The sequence below is a fragment of the Primulina eburnea genome, chromosome 14 (genome assembly GCF_022965805.1).
Source record: "Primulina eburnea isolate SZY01 chromosome 14, ASM2296580v1, whole genome shotgun sequence".
Classification (NCBI taxonomy): domain Eukaryota; kingdom Viridiplantae; phylum Streptophyta; class Magnoliopsida; order Lamiales; family Gesneriaceae; genus Primulina; species Primulina eburnea.
Genome location: NC_133114.1, coordinates 29,080,750 through 29,101,948, shown reverse-complemented (window position 1 = coordinate 29,101,948; position 21,199 = coordinate 29,080,750). Strand labels below are relative to the sequence as shown.

The 21,199-nt window shown below is 33.7% G+C and overlaps 2 protein-coding genes and 1 long non-coding RNA gene across 5 annotated transcripts; 2 read left to right on the top strand and 1 right to left on the bottom strand.

The window, feature by feature from the left end:
* Positions 1-1,421: 1,421 nt before the first annotated feature.
* LOC140813182 (acyl carrier protein 1, chloroplastic-like) lies at positions 1,422-3,808 on the top strand. Its single transcript, XM_073171645.1, has 4 exons — positions 1,422-1,639; positions 2,769-2,864; positions 3,078-3,200; positions 3,573-3,808. Exons 1-4 carry the CDS (start codon positions 1,574-1,576, stop codon positions 3,690-3,692), a joined length of 405 nt encoding a protein of 134 aa, XP_073027746.1. The 5' UTR covers positions 1,422-1,573; the 3' UTR covers positions 3,693-3,808.
* Positions 3,809-4,692: 884 nt separating this feature from the next.
* Positions 4,693-10,671, top strand: LOC140811646 (bifunctional 3-dehydroquinate dehydratase/shikimate dehydrogenase, chloroplastic-like). 2 transcript variants are annotated; one of them, XM_073169671.1, is made up of 12 exons: positions 4,693-4,964; positions 5,269-5,332; positions 5,475-5,706; positions 6,503-6,608; positions 6,903-7,121; positions 7,318-7,664; positions 7,938-8,001; positions 8,108-8,213; positions 8,297-8,434; positions 9,619-9,767; positions 9,875-10,037; positions 10,252-10,671. In XM_073169671.1, exons 3-12 carry the CDS (start codon positions 5,507-5,509, stop codon positions 10,290-10,292), a joined length of 1,533 nt encoding a protein of 510 aa, XP_073025772.1. In that variant the 5' UTR covers positions 4,693-4,964; positions 5,269-5,332; positions 5,475-5,506; the 3' UTR covers positions 10,293-10,671. The 2 variants fall into 2 exon arrangements, with proteins under 2 accessions (XP_073025772.1, XP_073025771.1); XM_073169670.1 differs by lacking the exon at positions 5,269-5,332 and having other exon boundaries at positions 4,694-4,964.
* Positions 10,672-12,312: 1,641 nt separating this feature from the next.
* On the bottom strand, positions 12,313-14,738 carry LOC140813148 (uncharacterized). Of its 2 annotated transcripts, none has more exons than XR_012113840.1 (5): positions 14,594-14,738; positions 14,454-14,496; positions 13,386-13,427; positions 13,025-13,293; positions 12,313-12,914 (listed from the first exon to the last, which is right to left on the bottom strand). It is a non-coding gene; the product is annotated as an uncharacterized lncRNA (long non-coding RNA). The 2 variants fall into 2 exon arrangements; XR_012113841.1 differs by having other exon boundaries at positions 12,662-12,914; positions 13,386-13,963.
* Between the last annotated feature and the right edge of the window lie 6,461 nt (positions 14,739-21,199).

Genomic DNA, 21,199 nt, shown 5'->3' with positions numbered 1-21,199 from the left:
CGAAACTTATGAATCTGCTAATAGTGTATCTATATTATATATAAAGATTGAGGAATTTAGCGGTTCGACTTCGTAAATACCAATTAGTTTTAACGAAAATACTATATTCGTTTAGATAAATAATAATTTTCATACAATTTACTCACAAGTCTAATATCTTATTAAATTAAAACATTAAAAAATTCATGTATTATCTTTACAAATCACATATTTATATGTAAAAGAAGAAAACACAACTTAGAAGCTTTGACATCTTAGAATCAGTGACAGTGTTTCCCGGATTTACCGTAGCGACGGTTTTAGCAAACACCATCGCTTTGTGGTTAAACCATCGCACATAACGACATTTTAACTAAAAGCCGTCGCCGATCTCCTTTTTTTTATTTTTTTTAAATCTGAGCCCTAATTTCTTTTCTTTTTTTTAAAAAAAAATTTGAATCCGGGACAAACTGTCCCGGATTGTACTAGTTTTACAAAGTTTTACAATTTGCTACATTTTTAAAATGATTTTATTAATTTATAATATTTTTTAAAAAAACCCCTTAATTTGTATGCATAAATTACTTGTAATAAAATTATAATATAATAAAAAGCAGGCTTAATATCCATTTAAAATTCGAGAAATTCTCATTATAAAAACTATCAGGGACGTTGTAATTTCAATAAGTAGGTATTTTATGAGACGGTCTCACGAATCTTTATTTATGACACGGGTCAAACTTACCGATATTAACAATAAAAAGTAATACTCTTCGTATCAAAATTATTAATTTTTAATAGATGATCCAAATAAAAAATCCGTCTTATAAAATACGATTCGTGAGACCATCTCACACAAATTTTATCATTTTCAATATGGTTAGTACTTAGTAGGCAGTGGTTGGTTGTTACCGTCCATTTTCTAAATCATACCGACGATTATATATTAATGTCCGATAATTATATAGGCCATATATGCTCAAACATTAATAATAATAAAATAACAAATAAATATAAATATTTTTAATGAGTGTTTTTGGTAATCTTGTTTATATCTTATTCAAGTAATTTTACGTGAGTTTGATATATTCACTAAACGGAAAATTTGAAGTTTACATTTGAGAAAAAAAAATATCGGAGCAGGTATCTTATGAGATGTTTTTAAAGATTTTTTTTTTGTGAGATGATCGACCATATTCATGTTTATAATAAAAAATAACTATTTTGACATGAAAATCAAGTTTTTTTATTATAAATAAACTAAATAAGATATTCGAGACATTCAGTTTTTGCGTATGCAATTGAAATGGAGAAAGTATTACTTAAAAACTAATACAATGGTTGTCCAAAAATCCAAAAATTGGACCTGAAAATACCAAACAAGCTAACATCCAAACACACCTTTTCGATACAATCGAAGAAAGATCGAACAAACAATAGAAAAAGTTTGTGTGTATATATATATACCAAGAGAGCTCTTCTCATTTCTCACTATTTTTCTCTACACAGTTGGCTTGCTACCCAACTTCGTGCTCTCCGCCGCGGCTATCTCTCCTTCTCCCCTTTCGCATATCCATTAGCTGATCTCAGAATAATGGCCTCGTTCGCTGCTTCTCCTGTTTCATTTTCACCTATTTCTTGCACCTTGAAGAAGAATCTGGTACATTCCCTCCCCGAGATGTATTCGATTTTTGGAGGCTTTTCTCTTGTGTTCTGTTGTTCTTTTTGTTGGGTTTGATGTTTTTGTCACTGGGTAGTTTCTCTCGGTTTCTATGTGTAGGCGTATAATTTTTTTTCAGAACTGAAGTCTTGAGGAGCTGTGTATTCAGTCGTGAAATGTTTACGTTTTTTTCTTCGTGGGTTAAAAATCTAATCTGTTTGTTGTAAAATATATATTGATTTTATTGTTGAAAAAAATCGACCCTTTTTACATGGGTTGTGAAATTTAAACTATCTAATCACGAATAATGACGAAATCTTAGATTTTGATTGCTTTTTGATTATATAGTTATAAATCTATTGTCATTATGTTGGCTGATAGGTTTCTTGGATCTCGTATATTGGTTCCATTAGCATAGTTTCATGATCTACCAAAATAACTCTGATTTTTCGCTGTGGATTATTGATTTCCAAACACATTAGCATAGTTTCATGATCTACCAAAATAACTCTAATTTTTCGCTGTGGATTATTGATTTCCAAACAGGAAGTCCGATTTCTGTTTTTTTTTTCTTCTAGTTTTAAGTTAAAAGTTGGAACCTAGCAGACAGATTTCTCGAGGGAATAAGATTTCGGAGTCTCATCTCAAACAAAAGGAATCACATTTCTTTTGTAGGCAATAAATTCGAGTTTCATGTCATGTGTTTATCTAAGCACGATACTTGTCTCCCGAATTAAGTTTTATTTTAGCATGAGCTTGACAGTATTGTGTTTTTTAATGATGGTGTTCTATATCACTATATATGTAGCGTAAATTTACGAAGATTCAATGCTGACCTCGGTACCACTTATATGAGAATGTCTAAAGGAACACAGCAGTTTTAGTTCTATTTTGATTGCCTGTGCCATTGGATTTTGAAACAATGCAAATAATTATGAAATAATTCAAATTTTAGAGAAATTTTCAAAGCTGTTTTAGTTAGCGAGTTTTATTACCTGAAATTTGATTAATTATGGATTATTATATTCAAGGTCAATCAATTATATCAGATGACATGCTTTTTGAAATTTCTTTCATCTCTATTTAGAGCCATGTTTTCACCAATCTTATATGTTTTGAGATCAAGCAGGTTTCAAATTTGAGGAAGGCTTCACTTTCATTCCATGGGAAGGGCTTCCCATCTCTCACGGCACAGTCATCCACTCGTTTCCGAGTTGCATGTGCAGTATGTCTTGTTTACATCAACAATCATGTGTTCATCATTTTGCTTAGCATCTTGCTATCATTGTTCTGAAGTTTTTGTCGTTTATTCCATGTTCATTGGTGATAGGTGGTGTTTTTTTATTTATAAATGAATTTCGTCACTTATCCGAAAAGTAGAAAAGATAGTGAGTGGTGTTTATAACGTTCTCAAAGAAACAAAAATTATTTTGTGTAGGCCAAACCTGAAACGGTGGACAAAGTGTGTGAGATTGTGAGGAAGCAACTCGCCCTTCCTGCCGATCGAGGCGTCTCTGGAGAGTCGAAGTTTGCAACACTTGGTGCTGATTCACTTGACACGGTAATGTGGAGTTAGTGAAGCATCGATATCAATCAAACATTGTGTTTCTTAACTATTGGCAAAAGCATTCATTTCAACCGCCGAATTTTCTAAATAGTTGCGTAAATTAAAAATTGCTTCCTTTTTATATTGTTCGGTTGTCAATTATTTTTCTTGGGATTTTTATTGTAATTTTTTCTTTGTTTACAAACACTCCTCTAACCATCTTGCATTGTTATGTATGAGAATATGATATGTGGTCTGTCATTAATGGTTGTAATATCTATCTCTGGAAAAATATCAGACTCAAACAGCCTAGAAACAGAACCTGGGATCGGACCATTTCTTTGTAATGATTGTATATTCATGATGTCAATTGAAACGTTGCCGTAGGTTGAGATTGTAATGGGACTCGAAGAGGAGTTTGGAATCAGCGTCGAGGAAGAAAGCGCCCAAAGCATCACCACCGTTCAAGAAGCGGCTGATATGATCGAGAAGCTCTTGGAGAAGTGAAGAACTCGGGATTGAGTCTTAGGACCGTTGAGTTTGAATGATTTATTGTCATTGTTTGAGGGCACTTGCCTTCTAGGTACTTTTACTGTAATGAACCACCGCGTTGTTGCTTCCTATGTTTGTTCTGTTTTCTTTTTCGTGTTAAAGGGAGTTTTATCTGCAGAAAACCAATCAAGCAAAAACTTTTTAAAATTAATGGAGGACTGTACATAATGGCCCGGTTGACTTGAAAGGGCAGATGCCTGCAGCTTGTTCATTACCTGACACAGTTCATCTGTTTTTTTTTTTTTTTTTTATCAGAATAAATTTTTTTAGAAAATCAAAATAAATATTAAAATATATATATATTGAGCTCATTTAATTTTCCACGGGTAGGAAAAGATATTGTGATTGGTAATTGGAAAATCTTGTTTAGGACACAATCTTTCCATGGATGAATAAACACAAGGAGAAACAAAAACTGACACAACAAGACGAGTAATGACATATTGTGATTGGTAATTGATTCCAGAAAAGATCAAGTTATTTTTCCCATGTGTTGACTTGAAAAACTTAGTTTTGACTAACTTAATTGTTTCAAAAAAATTGCATGAAGAACATGATGGTAGAAAAACAATTCCCGTCTAGAGACCGGGTTTATAACCCAATGATTTTACCTCCTGTTGGATTGATCTGTTATCTTGGTTCGATCCTTTCTCGCGTATGTTATAATAAAAAATAACTAAAATAAAAATAAATCTCGTTAAAGAATGACTTCTATATTTTGACGTTAAATATATATTTTAAAAACGATAATTTATATTCAGAAAATAATGATACTAATTTGCATATTCAAGTGCATCTACATGCCCTTGGTACATCTTATGGGCTCTAACACAAACAGTATGTGTACATAAAGTACGGGCAAGTACATTTGTATACGGTCGGGTTGTTTTTTTTAGATTTGTTATAATTGAATATGGAATTCCAGAGCCCGTCTCAAAATCGGCAATTAGGTCTTTTTTGAGTTTCCAGTGGATATATCATTATCCATGTTTAGTAGGGGTTTGGAAGCTGTAACGGGGCAGATGGGTCGAAGCCTTGTGCGATGAAGTGATCCTCACCAACCAAGACAATCCCCAACTGCCACTACCCCATTTCTCCACCAAATGTTGGGAAACTTTCTCTCTCCCCATTCCCATGCTTTTCACATTCTGCCATCTTTCATACGCTACGCACTGAAACCTCCCTCCGTGCTATAAGAAGCCCACTCGGAACACATTGAATTTGTTTGTAAGCTTCCAACAGCCCATGTTTTCAATATATTCTTCACACATTAGCTTTTGTTAAGATTGTGTTTTTCCCCTTCTCTTTTGAGTTTTCTGGGTTTTGTTAAAGCTAGTATCTTTGATTTATTACTAAATTTGATTTGTCCCTTTTTCCTCATGGTCGATGTTTTAGTTAGATTCGAAATTATAGATTAGTTATTCAAATAAAATATATTTTGAAATACCTTCCGTCAACCCATGTAATAGATTTGATCGAAAATTTCTATGTAATTGTAAAGACTGTTTTTTTCCCTGTTTTGGCTGCTTAGACGTATAAAGAACCAAAAATTGTTCAAAGTTAAAAGAACTTAAGAAGTTCCGGCAATATTCCAGGTTTTCGACTCTTTTCCATCACTATTCATCCTTAAAAAGGAAAAAAAACCCATATTTTCCTCGTCCCCTAGATTTCGATGATGAAACTTGTAATTTCATTCTTTTCAGTTCTGATTTTTAGTTTTCTTCCTTCGGGTTTCAGGGTTTTACCTGGCAGTTGAATCTGCTGCGAAGATGAGGAGGAATGAAACTTTGATATGTGCTCCATTAATGGCTGACACAGTGGATCAGCTGGTGGAGTTGATGCACAAGGCAAAGATGAAAGGAGCTGATATAGTAGAAATTAGATTGGACCATCTAAAGAGTTTTGACCCTCGTTTCGATGTTGAAAGATTAATCAAAGAGTGCCCTTTGCCTACTCTCTTTACTTATAGGTTGATCTACAGTTGTCCTACATGCCTCTTTTTTCTTTCTTCTTCCTTTTGGGTTTTAATTCAAGCCTCTAACTGCTACTTGCCACTTCTTCCTCTAGGCGGGAAAGAACTTTTTCCAGTCAATATATGGTTTTGTTTATGGATTCTTGCATACACACGTGCGAGTGCACACACACACTGAAATAATGAAGAATTTCAGCTCATTAATGATATAACTGGAAGGAAAAGAAAAGGGGGAAGGTTAAGAATTGCACCATGGATAAGTGTCATTAAGATATTGTGCCCGAAGAAAAGGAAATTAAACTTATTTGGGCATATGAAATTGTTTGGTTAAGATTTTCTCTTCGAACCTTCTCTTTTCTATATCACAGGTTTGCTAGTGTAATTAGAGCACAAGATGTGTGAATTGTTTTGATTATTAAATAGAGAAAATAATAGTGAAATAAACTCAAACTTGCAAGCTGAAATCATTAATTTAACAACAAAAAGTCAATAAACAAACGTGTCTTAGTGTCTATTTTGTTGTTGATGTAATTTGGATTGATGAGATTCTTTTATGTGTTGCCTCTCAAAATGCCACGACGACTGTAAAATATTTGACTTCATGTGAATAATAGCTTTAGATCCATTTCGAGAGCAAGTTGCAGAACATGATTGTGAGGTGTGAGCATATTTACCTCGTCAGTGCTTTTAGTATTGCATCTTAAGTCTGTTTATTACAGTAAGCAATTCTTTTGCATGTTAGTAGAGTATAGAAACTATTATCTCAAGAACCTGACTTCGTAGCCATTCCTAGACCTACATGGGAAGGTGGTCAGTATGATGGTGATGAAAAAAGTCGTTTTGGTGCACTTCGAACTGCCATGGAGTTGGGAGCTGATCACATTGATATTGAGCTCAAGGTCCCTTTTCCTATTTAAGGTTTAATTATGTAAGGATGTCACTATTGTTATATGGCTAAAGTTTCTTTCTTGAAACAAACCTGCCCCTGGCTGAGGGGGGAATTATGGTCATTGGCGAAAATTTTTGTTTCAGCAATGAGATTCTACCGTGCCACCGTGAAGAATTTTTTTAACATTGGTAGCATTTGTTGTTTACCCAAACTAGAAAAAATGCAAGTATTGTTCACAATATAGCTCTGTCAATTTTGAGTTCTCTAAATCTGCAAAGATCTTATACTGTCAACTTCTTTGAAGGCTGCCGATGAGTTCAACAAATTTATGAATGGAAATAAGCCTGGAAAGTGCAAAGTCATAGTTTCATCGCACAACTACGATTGTACCCCTTCAGCAGAGGACCTGGGCAACCTTGTTGCCAGAATACAAGCTGCCGGAGCTGACATAGTCAAGTTTGCAACAACAGCACTGGATATCACTGATGTTGCAAGAGTTTTTCAAATAACTGTTCATTCCCAAGTAAGTGCGAAATCCAGATAACAAGTTACTATGGACATTCTGTTCATCTTTATTTTTTGCTTTGAGATGTTATTTTTCATGAGTTGGTATTATTCTTTCCTAATATAACTCTTTTTTTTTATCGATGCATATAACATTTCTTAATCAAATTTGCTTTGAAAGCTGGAAACATTCGCTAAAGTTTCGTGTCCTTCAGGTGCCCATAATTGCGATGGTTATGGGAGAAAGGGGATTGATGTCAAGAGTACTTTGCCCAAAATTTGGTGGATATCTCACTTTTGGTACTTTGGAACCAGGAAAGGTATCTGCTCCTGGGCAGCCAACAATAGAGGACTTGGTTAGTTTATACAACTTTAGATCAATTGGTCCTGATACCAAGGTATTTGGGATCATTGGGAAGCCAGTCGCTCACAGCAAATCACCATTACTTTACAATGGAGCTTTCAAATCAGAAAACATTAATGGAGTGTTTGTATATTTGTTAGTGGACAATGTTCCAAAGTTCTTTGAAACCTATTCCACATCAGATTTTACTGGCTTCAGGTAACTATCCAACTTCCGTCAATCATATCTATGAATTAAATATTATATGGGAAATAGTCTTTAAATTTAAATGAAAAGATCATTTTTTTCTGTCATCAATTCTCGAACAAGCTCCCGGAGTTGATATTATATTACCCCACCATAGACATAAACTCTTGATATGTTTTGGTTTATCTTCTTCATTTAAATTCTTATGGCCAGTTCTATTCATCTGGACCTAAAAATTGATTTGTTGTCTAAATATGTAAGCTTAATGAAATTGGAATATCACAGCTGTACTATTCCTCATAAGGAAGTGGCACTTACCTGCTGTGATGAAGTTGATCCTGTTGCCAAGGTAGCTAATGAAATCTATGCCAACCTACTTAATCTTGCTGATTCATGTCATTGAGTCTATTGCATTTTGTCTTTGCATCTAATTTTTCACATGAATATTTTGCTAGTCAATAGGAGCAGTTAATTGTGTCATCAGGCGACCCGATGGAAAGCTGTTTGGTTGTAATACTGACTATATTGGTGCAATTAATGCTATTGAGAATGGACTTCAAGGTTTCTTTCTTTATTTGCCGGCTAAGAAGATGTTTTAACATGACTTGAAGTGCCCAGTTTGATGCGTTTGTATTATTCTCTAGGTTTGCACAATATTACCAATGGGTCGCCCTTGGCAGGAAAACTGTTTATTGTCATAGGTGCTGGTGGTGCGGGTAAGTCGATTGCTTATGGTGCAAAAGAGAAGGGAGCAAGGGTTGTTGTTGCTAATCGCACCTATGGTTAGACTTCTTTTGACATGCAGCTTTCTAGTTTAATTTTGGTAATACACACTACATTTGGATCTCACATATTGACAAAATGTTACAAATTGAATATTAACCAGGAAACATAATCTTTATGGGTTTATCAGCCAATCTTTATTAGTTTTAGTATTCGATGTCAGACAATTGTAACTTTGACGACTCTTGAGAAGCCGACATGTGCGGCGGCCCACTCTAGAAGACTTCCACACACTTTGTCAGTATTCAACGCATGCATGACACACCTTAATCAAGCATATATTTTTTTTATCACCACTTTGGTAATATCCTTTTTCTAGGTCGCACCTTCCGCTGTGCGAACTCTCAATGAGAGCACCAGTGCTGTTATAAACTCCAGACGCGTACCATTCCAAAAGGCTTGGCAATTGAATGATATAATTTTCTTGGGTTTATAAGTTGCTCTTTAGTAGTTTTAATATTTGATGTGCGGCATTTGTAACACAAAGAACCCTTTAGTTCCTGTCTGAGTCGACTTTGATTAGTGGACTTTGTGTGTTTCGTTGAATTAACACATTGAAAGCCGCCCATCCTTAGAGGGTTTGAGTCTGTTGGGTGTGAAGTTTGAACATGTTTATATTCTCATAATTTTTAGAATATTTTATTGTGTTCCCTCCATAGTTTTCAAAAGCGCAAAAAGCACGTGCTCAAGTGCAAAGCACAGTGAAACGTACAACCTGCGCTCCGGTGTACTCCAAAGCGCACGGCTTCCATGAACGCATGCTTTTGTGCTTTTTATTTGTCCTTTTTTGCACTTCATAGAAAAAATAGTTTTTTTGTTTTAAAAAATCTGACAGATGTCGCTCACTAAAAATGTGATTTCTCCTTTCTTTATTAAAAATAGATCAGAAGAAACCTTAGTATCTTGTTGCCTATGCCCCACGTCGCCTCAATCCCACACCGCCTTTGCCTTTTGCCCAAACGTTTTAATATTTGATACTTAGAAGATGAAAATGACGGTTTATTATTTGATATGTTATGTTTCATATTTTTAAAATAATTTAATTTAATTTTTATCTTTTTACAATATTTATTCATTGCGTTATGACCGTAAAGCGTGCGATTTGCAATTTAAGCCCTAGGACACCTGAGCGCTTTTAATGCGCTTTGCGCTTTTGACAACTTTCTCGTTTAATTTTTGCAAGATCGAGCTAGAGAATTGGCTGAGCTTGTTGGAGGGCAGGCTCTGTCTCTTGCAGAACTAGATAGTTTCCATCCTGAGGGTGGAATGATACTTGCAAACACAACTTCTATAGGCATGCAGCCTAAGGTCGATGAGACGCCTGTTACCAAGGTTGGTAAACTATGTCTTTCTTACTTTATCAATCTTGTCTACAGAGGCGGAACGGAGAAATTTTGCTCAGTAATACTATATTACTAGCCTTTTGTCTGGTTTTTCAGGAAGCTTTGAGATATTATGATCTTGTTTTTGACGCTGTATACACTCCCAAAATCACTAGACTTTTGCGAGAAGCTGAGGAAATGGGAGCCAAAATCGTAACTGGAGTAGATATGTTTGTTGGACAGGCGTACGAACAATACGAGAGGTTTACTGGATTACCAGGTAAGAAACATTGTCTTTTACTCACGGAGTGACACTTGATGCTTCCTGTTATTCTGACTACATAATTTTCAAGTGTCCCATTATGTATTTGTGGGGAACTCCTAGTATATTCATGATTAAATGTCCAACAAGTTATATGGCAGAATATTTGACATGTATAAAAGAAAACACATCGAATAGATACTTTTGCTGATATGCTGTGATATGATTGCAGCTCCAAAGGAACTATTTAAAGAAATCATGAAAAACTATTGATGGCAAGGTTATTGCAGCTTCGTCTTCATGTCATTCCACGGTTTTCATTTTGCACGACACCTGTTTTCAGTTATCTTGATGATTCTGGCACAACAGGGTTAATATATTTCGTGCAAATGAACAACATTTTGTCTCTGATTGAATGTTCGACAGTCCTCAGCATGAAAGGTCACTTGACATCTGGTTGGAACTTGATTTCTCGACTTGTGGCTTCTTTCTGTTGCATAATTGCATTCCAAGGATTGCATTCGACATTAGTCTGTACTATGAGAAACCTTTCTATTTTTAGTGAAAACCATCGGTTTTGTATTGCCAAAGTTTCTTGGATCTTGTGTTAATTATCCTAATGAATTCCAAAATCCTCCCAGATGATAGTTCTCTTTCTCTCTCTTATATTTCCTCCTTTTCAAAAAAGAAAATTCCTCGCAACATTTTTCAAATAAAGATCCATCCATCTTATTAGAATCATCTTTTCCAGAGAAATCAGAATCATATAAACAGGCTGACGGACCGGAACGGTCGGTCAACCCGCCATTTGACGGGGAGGGTGGCGGGGAAATTGCCAACTCAATCTGTTTATTTGGGGCGAGACATGTTTAACTCATTTTTATTGCTCGTGGTACCAGGTTCGATAAAAAAAAAATATCATGTTCGTAAGTAAACTATGATTCGGTTATGCGATAGCCGATCATTCATTCATGTTCATCGAAATGTTTGGCAAGTTTCATGCAACCAATTGTTCAAACATTCGTATGATTGTAAATCGTACCCATCTTACTACTTATCAAATCCAAATCGCTTAAAATTAAGATTGCGCTGAAAAAATTTGATTAGATGGAGTTGTCGGATTTGGTCAAGAATTTGAAGAATGAATTTGGAATGACGTACATCTACCTTTCCATAGATTAACAAATGAATCATTTCATAAAATTAATAAATGGACAGATTTGAAATTCGCAACATAAATTCTTCAAGCAACCAAATTTATAAAAGTTAATTAAACATTTCATTTTTTGGGTAAATATGCAACTGAATGATTTTGGTGGATTATATTGGAAAAAAAAAACTTTTTTAAAAATATATTTTCTCAATTCAAATTTTCCCTAAATTTTATCTACTTGAAAAACGAAAAAAGATATTTAAGTTAAAGTGTTATTAATGTTTAACAAAACCCTTCCATCGGTCTAACCGGGACCTATCCCAACCGGTCATCTAGATGTTTAATTTGCTAATTTTTGTATAATTTTTTCTTTATTGTTCTCAACAATATTCATATCTTAGTTGAAATAATTCAAATTTGAGAACATGCAATTATATGTAGTAACTATGATATTTGGGTAATATATGGATATTCAATCATCCGGCGGTTGTGAAGATGATGTTGCAATTAAATATCTGATGTGGATGAAGATGGATATAATAAATGTGAATGAAGACAGATGATATGAAATTCTATCCAAACTCAACTTATTGTCGTCCCTACTCGATACAGATCGGTTCATAACTTGACAAACTAATTTTATATAGACTCGTTTGGGCTACACAACCAAGCTAAGATTTAAGTACGATATATTTGAATAGCTTAAAATCAAGCTTCAAATTCGACCAATTGAGACACTATCCGCTGCCAAGAGTTGATCGAATTCACATATGTTTTCTCACGTGACATGACCTCTTTATGATCGTCGGAACCACCCTTGATATAAATGATAATGCCCAAAGGAAGGATCGAATAAATCTTTGTTTTTAAATCGTGTATCTGATACAAATCTTTATTATCATTATATTAAATTTGGTTTGTCCACAATCTATAAAGCGTATTTCCTGTGATACTATGATTATACACCACAGTGTTAACAATATTATGGCTCAATACACCTAGCCTGACAAGGCACACACGCCACTGTGTTATATGCCACGTAACTTGTAAGAACATTTACATTACTAGTCAAAAAATTCGAGATGCAATGGATCGTGACAAACATGATTAAAAAAACGATTTGACTTCAAAATTCACAGTTATCGCTGGGCAGAAAATATACATATTTCTGGGCTCGGGGTAAGGTGATGCCATACTCTCTCGAACCCCGTCAGGAAAAGCAAAAGAATACGCAGGATGACAAGCCTGATTTACGTTCGCACATGACATGCGTATTCTTTTGTCTATAGTCTGTCTTTCAACTCCCACTTTTCGAATGAAACCATAAGCTGAAGTCAAACAGATTCTTTGCCAGAGCAATCATAATGATGTACACATTTTGCAGGAAAAGTTGCCCGACCAAAGATATATTTCTTTGTTATCCAAGATTACAAGTGGGTACGCGCACGCCATTTACAATCCGTCATTATATCGATTACTGCTTGGGGAGTCTTGCGCATAAGAATATACTCCAGCAGTAGGTGTAGCAAGACCAGCTGCAGTTCCGGAGGGATTAACCTCGTATGTTGATTGTGTAGTAGCAGATTGCACACCATTTGAGCTCGGGGGAGGCCCTGCTCCTGAAATTGGTGAAGGCGCAATCAGAGTTGGAAGTATTGATATCCCATTGGGTGGTAAGGGGAAGGATGAAGCGGATGGAGGCTGAATATTTACTGGTGCTCCCATTTGTGGAGCTGCATAACCTGAAATTCATTACCGGCCCGGTCATTGAATATGATTAGACTCAGACTTCCTCGTGTCATGTTTTAGTACAAAAAACATGCAAAAAGGTATCTCCTGCTGCCTGCGTAACCAGAGGCAACTGGAAAAGGTGTTGAAAGAACTGGAGGCCTGACACCCAAAGTGGAATGTGGGGCAACCACTCCTGGAATAGGCAACATAGGTGGGGGTAGCATAGGAACTCGTGGCCGCCCCCCTGGGAAAGCAGCAAGATGTTGATGATAAGCCGTACCAATCTGTTGGTAAACTGCCGTCTGCCCAAGATGCTCCTTGATCTTTTGATCGATCAGGATCTGTGTTTGCTGCTCCTCAAACTTTTGGTAATAAGCCCTTTATATTTGCCTGCATACCAATACGCATTCAGCATCACTTGTTAAATATTCAAATAGATTTCTGAATCAACCGTCCACTACTTCAATTTTTTGTATCTTTACCTTGTGTTTGTAACCAGCATTGTGCTGCTTTCTTACGGAAGGCTGAGAGAGTTAAAAAATTGTCAGAATATGTCCTCTTGGTGATATGAATGTGAAAATATTGTGCATGGCAACGACACAAACTGAAATATTGACTCCATTAAGCAAGTTTAGACATGTAGATTCAAAGTCTTATTTCTTAGTACTTGCCAGTGGGCATGGAATTTACCAATATTCAAACAGATACCTACCCAACAGATAATACGATCCATTATGTAGTATCAGTTATCATAGAGCATTTGAGAAAAGATTTCAATGACCCGGAGGGAAATGCCAATGCCTCAATGGTACTATAGCCATGGAAGTTATAAGTCTCTGTTGTGGCAGAAATTTTGAGATATTAGCTATGTCATTCTGCTTTACATGCTGAAGTGAGAGTAACAGAAAATCTGCCTCACAAATAGCAACTAACGCATAACAAATAAGAACTTAGCCCCAAGAAATAAACTTAACCGAGTTTTCCTATTATCGATTGCTTTAGGACAGACAATTACCATCATTATAAGTTTATTTTACAGTCGATCATGGCAAGCTCTCACCTGTTTAACACCGGGTGACTCATTCATTTAAGACCAAATATAGCAATTCACACCATGACACCAAAGTATTACAAGTTGGATGCAGACATAAGTATGACAAGTGGATTTTATTCTGACATATCCAATGCTTCAATTAATCCTAGGATTAAAGAAAATGTGAGAAGGCCATATCTATTACCCTGTCAAGAAAGTGGGATTATTCATGCAAGGTTACTAAACATCTAGAAGATCCCACTCTAAACTAGTTCAAGCTCGGACCCAAGGATTCTCAGAGCAACAACTATAAAGCTTTCCGGAGTTGTTTTGTCAAGCACCCGATCATTTCTCTAGATAAACTGAACAAGTCCTGTTAAATCATTTTGCTCACCATATCTCTGAATTCATCAAAATTAAGTCATTTAATTTACGCGAAATCACATTCCAGCACCGCAAAGTCTCTTATACTAAATCAAAGTAAAATCAAAAATCAAAATGTCAGGTGAGCTCTCACAGAATCATGCGTCAAATAAGTATCGCAGTAATCGCAATAGTACCTGCAACCACACGCCAGTCCCATCAGTTGAAACCAAAATTCACATGCAAGACCAAACCAAAATGGATTTACGGAGAAATGAGCAAATATCGACTTACCGTGGCATTAGCAAAAGAAAATGTAATCTCCCAAAAATTAAAATATCAATCACTATTCATTTAGGGTTTGGATTGATTATACTGCAATGCAATAGTACTTGCGATTCAAGTTTCAAACAAGGGTTCAGTAGAAGTGAATACTGAATAATCGTCCACGGAAATTATAATGTTCCATAGGCCCAATATACTAAACAGGCCTCTGAATGGCCCTCTTTAATCAGCCAAGCCCAATACTATAAAATATACTATATATATATATATATATATATATATATATATATATATATATATATATATATATATATATATATATATATATATATATATATATTTCACCTACAAATTTTCTACTTTACCGTAATTTAATAAGTGTTTTGATAGGATATAAAATTTTGACAAAAACTTGTGTGAGATGGTTTCACGGGTCGAATTTATGAGACAAATATATTATTTGAGTTATTTATGAAAAAGTATAATTTTTTATGCTAAGAGTATTACTTTTATTGTGAATATGAGTAGGATTGACCCGTCTCACAGATTAGTATCCGTGAGACGGTCTCACATGAAACTCACTCTAAAATTTTTGGGAGTAACTAATGTATATGATTAATATTTTATAGGGGTAAATTGGTAAAAACCTAGAAAATAATATTAAATATAAGTACTGACTATATATTTGAGATAAATGAAAAATGAAATTTAGCTTTCGGATTTGAAGGAAGGGATAATGAGTTAAAAAACAAACATTTTATATATACTATGATTTTTATTCAACAATAATTTTATAGAAATGAAAAATAATTTGATTATAAAAATAAAATAGTTGAATGATTTCGAAAATGAGAGAGAAGACTAATACAAATACAAAGTAAAGTAGAAGTTTGAAATTAGTAGAAACTACATCGTTTTCATATCCAGAGGTTAATCGTACTCTGGCAACTTTACGTAAGGCAGAGTTTGGTTTTTTGTATTCCTGTCAATCAAACAAATAACATAATATTTTGGAAATTTTGCAATACATTTTGCCTATAGATCAAGGAATCAGTTTCTCCATAATAAAAGTATATATCAGTTGCTTAACGCTAAAATTCATGGAAAAAAATGTTGTTTATATGAAATTTTAAAATTAACAATTTGTACGGGTATTAATTAATTTCAATATATTTGAGAAAAATAAAAACATAATACTTATTGTATTTTTTTCGGACACTCCAAAATAGTACTTCTAATTTAAGGATTAGATTAGAAGTAAATAATAATATTAAACCTTAATAAAATATAATCAGAGTATGAAATCCATAAATCAGTGCAAGACACGTAAACCATAATATCCCCCATTACACCCGCACGTAAATCCTATAAACTTACGCAACGTTTGGTAGATAGGATTACCCTAGGATAGGACTACCAATCAATTGTTTGACTCGCTAATAAGTGCATCAGGGATAACCCAATTCCCGTTATTTGGACACTGTTCAATCGTGGAAACGCCTTACATAGATCCCACATTCAGCGAGGCATTAGGAGTCCCATTTTGTACGGTGCCCAAGCCAACGCCTTATTTTTCCAAAATTGCCCTTTGCCCTAATTGAGATATAAGCTGCGAATAACAATAATTCTTTAGTCGTTGTATCAGAGGCCGCTGCTACGGGTTTCTCGGATGGGCTTAATGGCAGATTCTTCAAATGAAACTTCTGGGTTGTCTATGGTAAAATCAGCCACACATCTGGAAAATAATTTTTTTTAGTAACAATGAGAAGAAGATCACCCCAAAACCCATTGGTAACGACGTGAATTCGAGAAAACGAATAATAGAGGTATAAAAGAAAAACAGTTACCAAAATACAAATTTAATAGAAATTATGACATTACCAGATCGTTTGTCACAAATATCAGGGGGATTCGCTTCAGATTTGAGATGAAAGAAATCTAAACCATCGAGGGAGAGCGATAGTATAATCCATAGATCTGGGCTTTTAGATCTGCGAGAGAGATGTGTTGTGTATATCCAGGTAATTTGTAAATAATATAGTCACCAGGGGTAAAACGGGAAAGTACATTTTACCATCTCAATCAATCAGAAGGTTAACGATGGAAGCAAACAAAAATCTTTTTTATGCAAGGTATTATATCTCATGCGATACCACTTTATAATCTATTATTGTCTACATATTATTAATCACATAATATCTACCAAATGTTGCGTTAATATTATACAATCATATCCAGTTGTACAAAAATAAACCCTGTACAAAAATATTAGCCTAGGTTAGGACTACCAATCAATTGTTTGACTCGCTGATAAGTGCATCAAGGATAACCCAATTCCCGTTATTTGGACACTGTTCAATTGTGAAAACGCCTTACATAGATCCCACTTTCGGCGAGGTATTAGGAGTCTCATTTTGTACAGTGCCCAAGCCAACGCCTTATTTTTCCAAAACTGCTCTTTGCCCTAATTGAGATATAAGCTGCGAATAACAATAATTCTTCGGTCGTTGTATCAGAGGGCTGCCGCTATGGGTTTCTCGGATGGGTTTTGGCAGATTCATCAAATGAAACTTCTGGGTTGTCTATGGTAAAATCAGCCACAAACCTGCAAAATAATTTTTTTTAGTAACAATGAGAAGGAGATCACCCCAAAACCCATTGGTAACGACGTGAATTCGAGAAAACGAATAATAGAGGTATAAAAGAAAAACAGTTGCCAAAATACAAATTTAATAGAAATTATGACATTACCAGATCGTTTGCCACAAATATCAGGGGGATTCGCTTCAGATTTGAGATGGAAGAAATTTAAACCAACGAGGGAGATCGTTAGTATAATCCATAGATCTGGGCTTTTAGATCTGCGAGAGAGATGTGTTGTGTATATCCAGGTAATTTGTAAATAATATAGTCACAGGGGTAAAACGGGAAAGTATATTTTACCATCTCAATCAATCAGGAGGTTAACGATGGAAGCAAACAAAAATCTTTTTTATGCAAGGTATTATATCTCATGCGATACCACTTTATAATCCATTATTGTCTACATATTATTAATCACATCATATCTACCAAACGTTGCGTTAATATTATACAATCATATCCAGTTGTACAAAAATAAACCCTGTACAAAAATATTAGCCTAGGTTAGTACTACCAATCAATTGTTTGACTCGCTGATAAGTGCATTAGGGATAACCCAATTCCTGTGATTTGGACACTGTTCAATTGTGAAAACACCTTACATAGATCCCACTTTCGGCGAGGTATTAGGAGTCCCATTTTGTACAGTGCCCAAGCCAACGCCTTATTTTTCCAAAACTGCCCTTTGCCCTAATTGAGATATAAGCTGCGAATAACAATAATTCTTCAGTCGTTATATCAGAGGCCGCCGCTATGGGTCTCTCGGGTGGGATAATGGCAGATTCTTCAAATGAAACTTCTGGGTTGTCTATGGTAAAAGGCTCCACAAACCTGCAAAATAATTTTTTTTAGTAACAATGAGAAGGATATCACCCCAAAACCCATTGGTAACGACGTGAATTCGAGAAACAAATAATAGAGGTATAAAAGAGAAACAGTTGCCAAAATACAAATTTAATATAAATTATGACATTACCATATCGTTTGCCACAAATATCAAGGGGATTCTCTTCAGATTTGAGATGAAAGAAATTTAAACCATCGAGGGAGAGCGATAGTATAATCCATAGATCTGAGCTTTTAGATCTGCGAGAGAGATGTGTTGTGTATATCCAGGTAATTTGTAAATAATATAGTCATCAGGGGTAAAACGGAAAAGTATATTTTACCATCTCAATCAATAAGGAGGTTAACAATAGAAGCAAACAAAATTTTTTTTTATGCAATGTATTATATCTCATGTGATACCACTTTATAATTCATTGTATTGTCTACATATTATTAATCCCATCATATCTACCAAACGTTGTGTTAATATTATACAATCATATCCAGTTGTACAAAAAATAAACCATGTATAAAAATATTAGCCTAGGTTAGGACTACCAATCAATTGTTTGACTCGCTGATAAGTGCATTAGGGATAATCCAATTCCCGTGATTTGGACACTGTTCAATTGTGAAAACGCCTTACATAGATCCCACTTTCGGCGAGGTATTAAGAGTCCCATTTTGTACAGTGCCCAAGCCAACGCCTTATTTTTCCAAAACTGCCCTTTGCCCTAATTGAGATATAAACTGCGAATAACAATAATTCTTCAGCGAGTGTCAGGATAAATAATCTAATATGTTTTTTTATTTTACACATTATTAATTTTTTACAAGTATCATTATTAATTAAGTATTTGTAACAACATTTAATTAAAAACTTCAAAAAAAATGTCACAATAGTCATTTATTGTTGTAGTGGAACCATCTTCTGCATTACGTGTCATGCTTGTCATGATACCTCATCGGAAGGCGGAGATCGGAAGGTCTAATTCAAGGTTCGGAAGGTTTGAAATGTTACGCGTGGATGTGTTGCTGTCTTGCTGGTTGTGTAGGTTCGAAAGACTGATCTATCTAAACTTCGGAAGTTCCGAAATGACCCGTGTCTCCAAACTGGTTGATTGATTGATGATTAAATACTTCAAATTGCTTAACTAATAACATCTTAATCATATTTAAGTGATACTTTATTAAAAACTTAACTTTAGTCATTATAATTATTTTTATCCTATTATTACATATTTTTTTTAATTTTTTTTATTTCAATCTTTATCAAACCAAGAAATTTCTTCCTATTTTTCTGCGTACTCTACGCTTGAGTCAACACGTGGTTATTTAATATTTTTGACTTGATACAGTCAACGGAAAAAACAAAAACACAAGGTTTCGTTTGGTTCGGCTCAAAAAAATGTGTTATATGCTTAAAATAATTTTTTTTTTCCCATAAAAATACGAGTATAAATATAAATATTATTAATAAAAAAATTTAAAAATAAGAAACAATTTTTTTTAATATAAGAAATATTATTTTTAAAATTTCAAATTACATTTTAAATTTTAACCAACGGCAAAATGGAATTCAAATTTCAAGATCTATTTTTATACATCCAAACGCACAATTAAAGTATTATTTTTTAACTTTTGTTTCATGCTGCTAAGATATAAGTCTAAAGGCATATTTATCGATTTATAATTTTAAGTGTTTTTTTTCTAAAAATAAAATTTCAAATGAAATACCATTTTTTTAATTCAAATACTTCTTGAAAAGGTCGCTTTCTTGTGTTAAAAAGGTAATTTTTTTTAAAGTTGATTTGTACACATATAAGAACTTGTAATTAACAAACACAATGTGGTTCAAATATCTTACTTAACTTGTACAGTAACTCAAACATTAGGTTATAACCAGCTCTCTAAGCAAAAATAATGTCTACTCTCAATTATTCATATGAAAGAACACCTTTCGCGTAGGACCTGCTCGACTATGTTATTAAATTTATTGGAGTTGATATTTTGTGAAACAATCTTACATATTTATATTCGTGAAACAGGTTCATCTGGTCCATAAATATAATGAAAAATAATTTTTTTGACATAAAAAATAATATGTTTCATTGGTCGGATCGGGTCAGAGATTCGTCTCACAAAATTAACTCGTAAGACAGTACCATATGGGTTTTTGTTATTTTATTAATGATTAAGCTCTTAAATTAAATGGGAAAAATAAGTCATTATAAATTATAAGATTATTTTAAACAAAAATGTTTAGAAATATAATATTTTCGGGGCGTTTTACTTCATTACGAGTTTCAGCTTCAAAATTTCCAACCACAACACAAATCGGAGAATCCACCATTAATCTGTCAGTAATAGACATAATATTCTTAAATATTTATTCTATATTGTTTTCATATTCTATTCAAATTTATTATTTTTAAATATATTTGATCACAAATAAATTATATTTTCAATGAATTTGATGGTGCTGTTTATTTCTATTTCAAAACTATTTACTATTGATTAAAGAATAAAAATATATCCTACCCGTTTATATCTATCTAATTATCTATACCGTAAAAAGTTAAGACAATGAAAACTCAATTATTAATAATCCTTTTAATAATTTATTTTAATTCACATTGTCCTTTAAATTTTGATATTTTGGGAAAAGATTCTATGAAAATATAAAAACGTGCAAAATGAAATGTTTAATTTAATTTCAGAGCAATCAGATTTGTAAAAATTATAATTTAATGATAAAGTGTGTTAAGATTATTATAATAGTTAGTAAAAGATACACATGTGTTGCATGCGTTATTCTTATTTTTTATTTGATCAATTAATATTAAACAATTAACACAAAATTATTTTCAATTTAGGAAGTTGCTCGATATAAAAAAGAAAGTTTTGTTTAAATTTTTTTCTATGTACTTGAGGAGGTTTTTATTGAGATAAAAAATGTATTTATTAAATTAAATATTTTAGTGACATCTATTCATCTAAGGTATTTAATATGATGACCACGTTTTTAATATAATAGTATAGATAAGTAGGTATCTTTTGAGATGTTTCACATATCTATTTTTGTGCTGGTCAAATAGATCAATACTTAAAGTAAAAATAATAATTTTAGTATAAAAATAATAT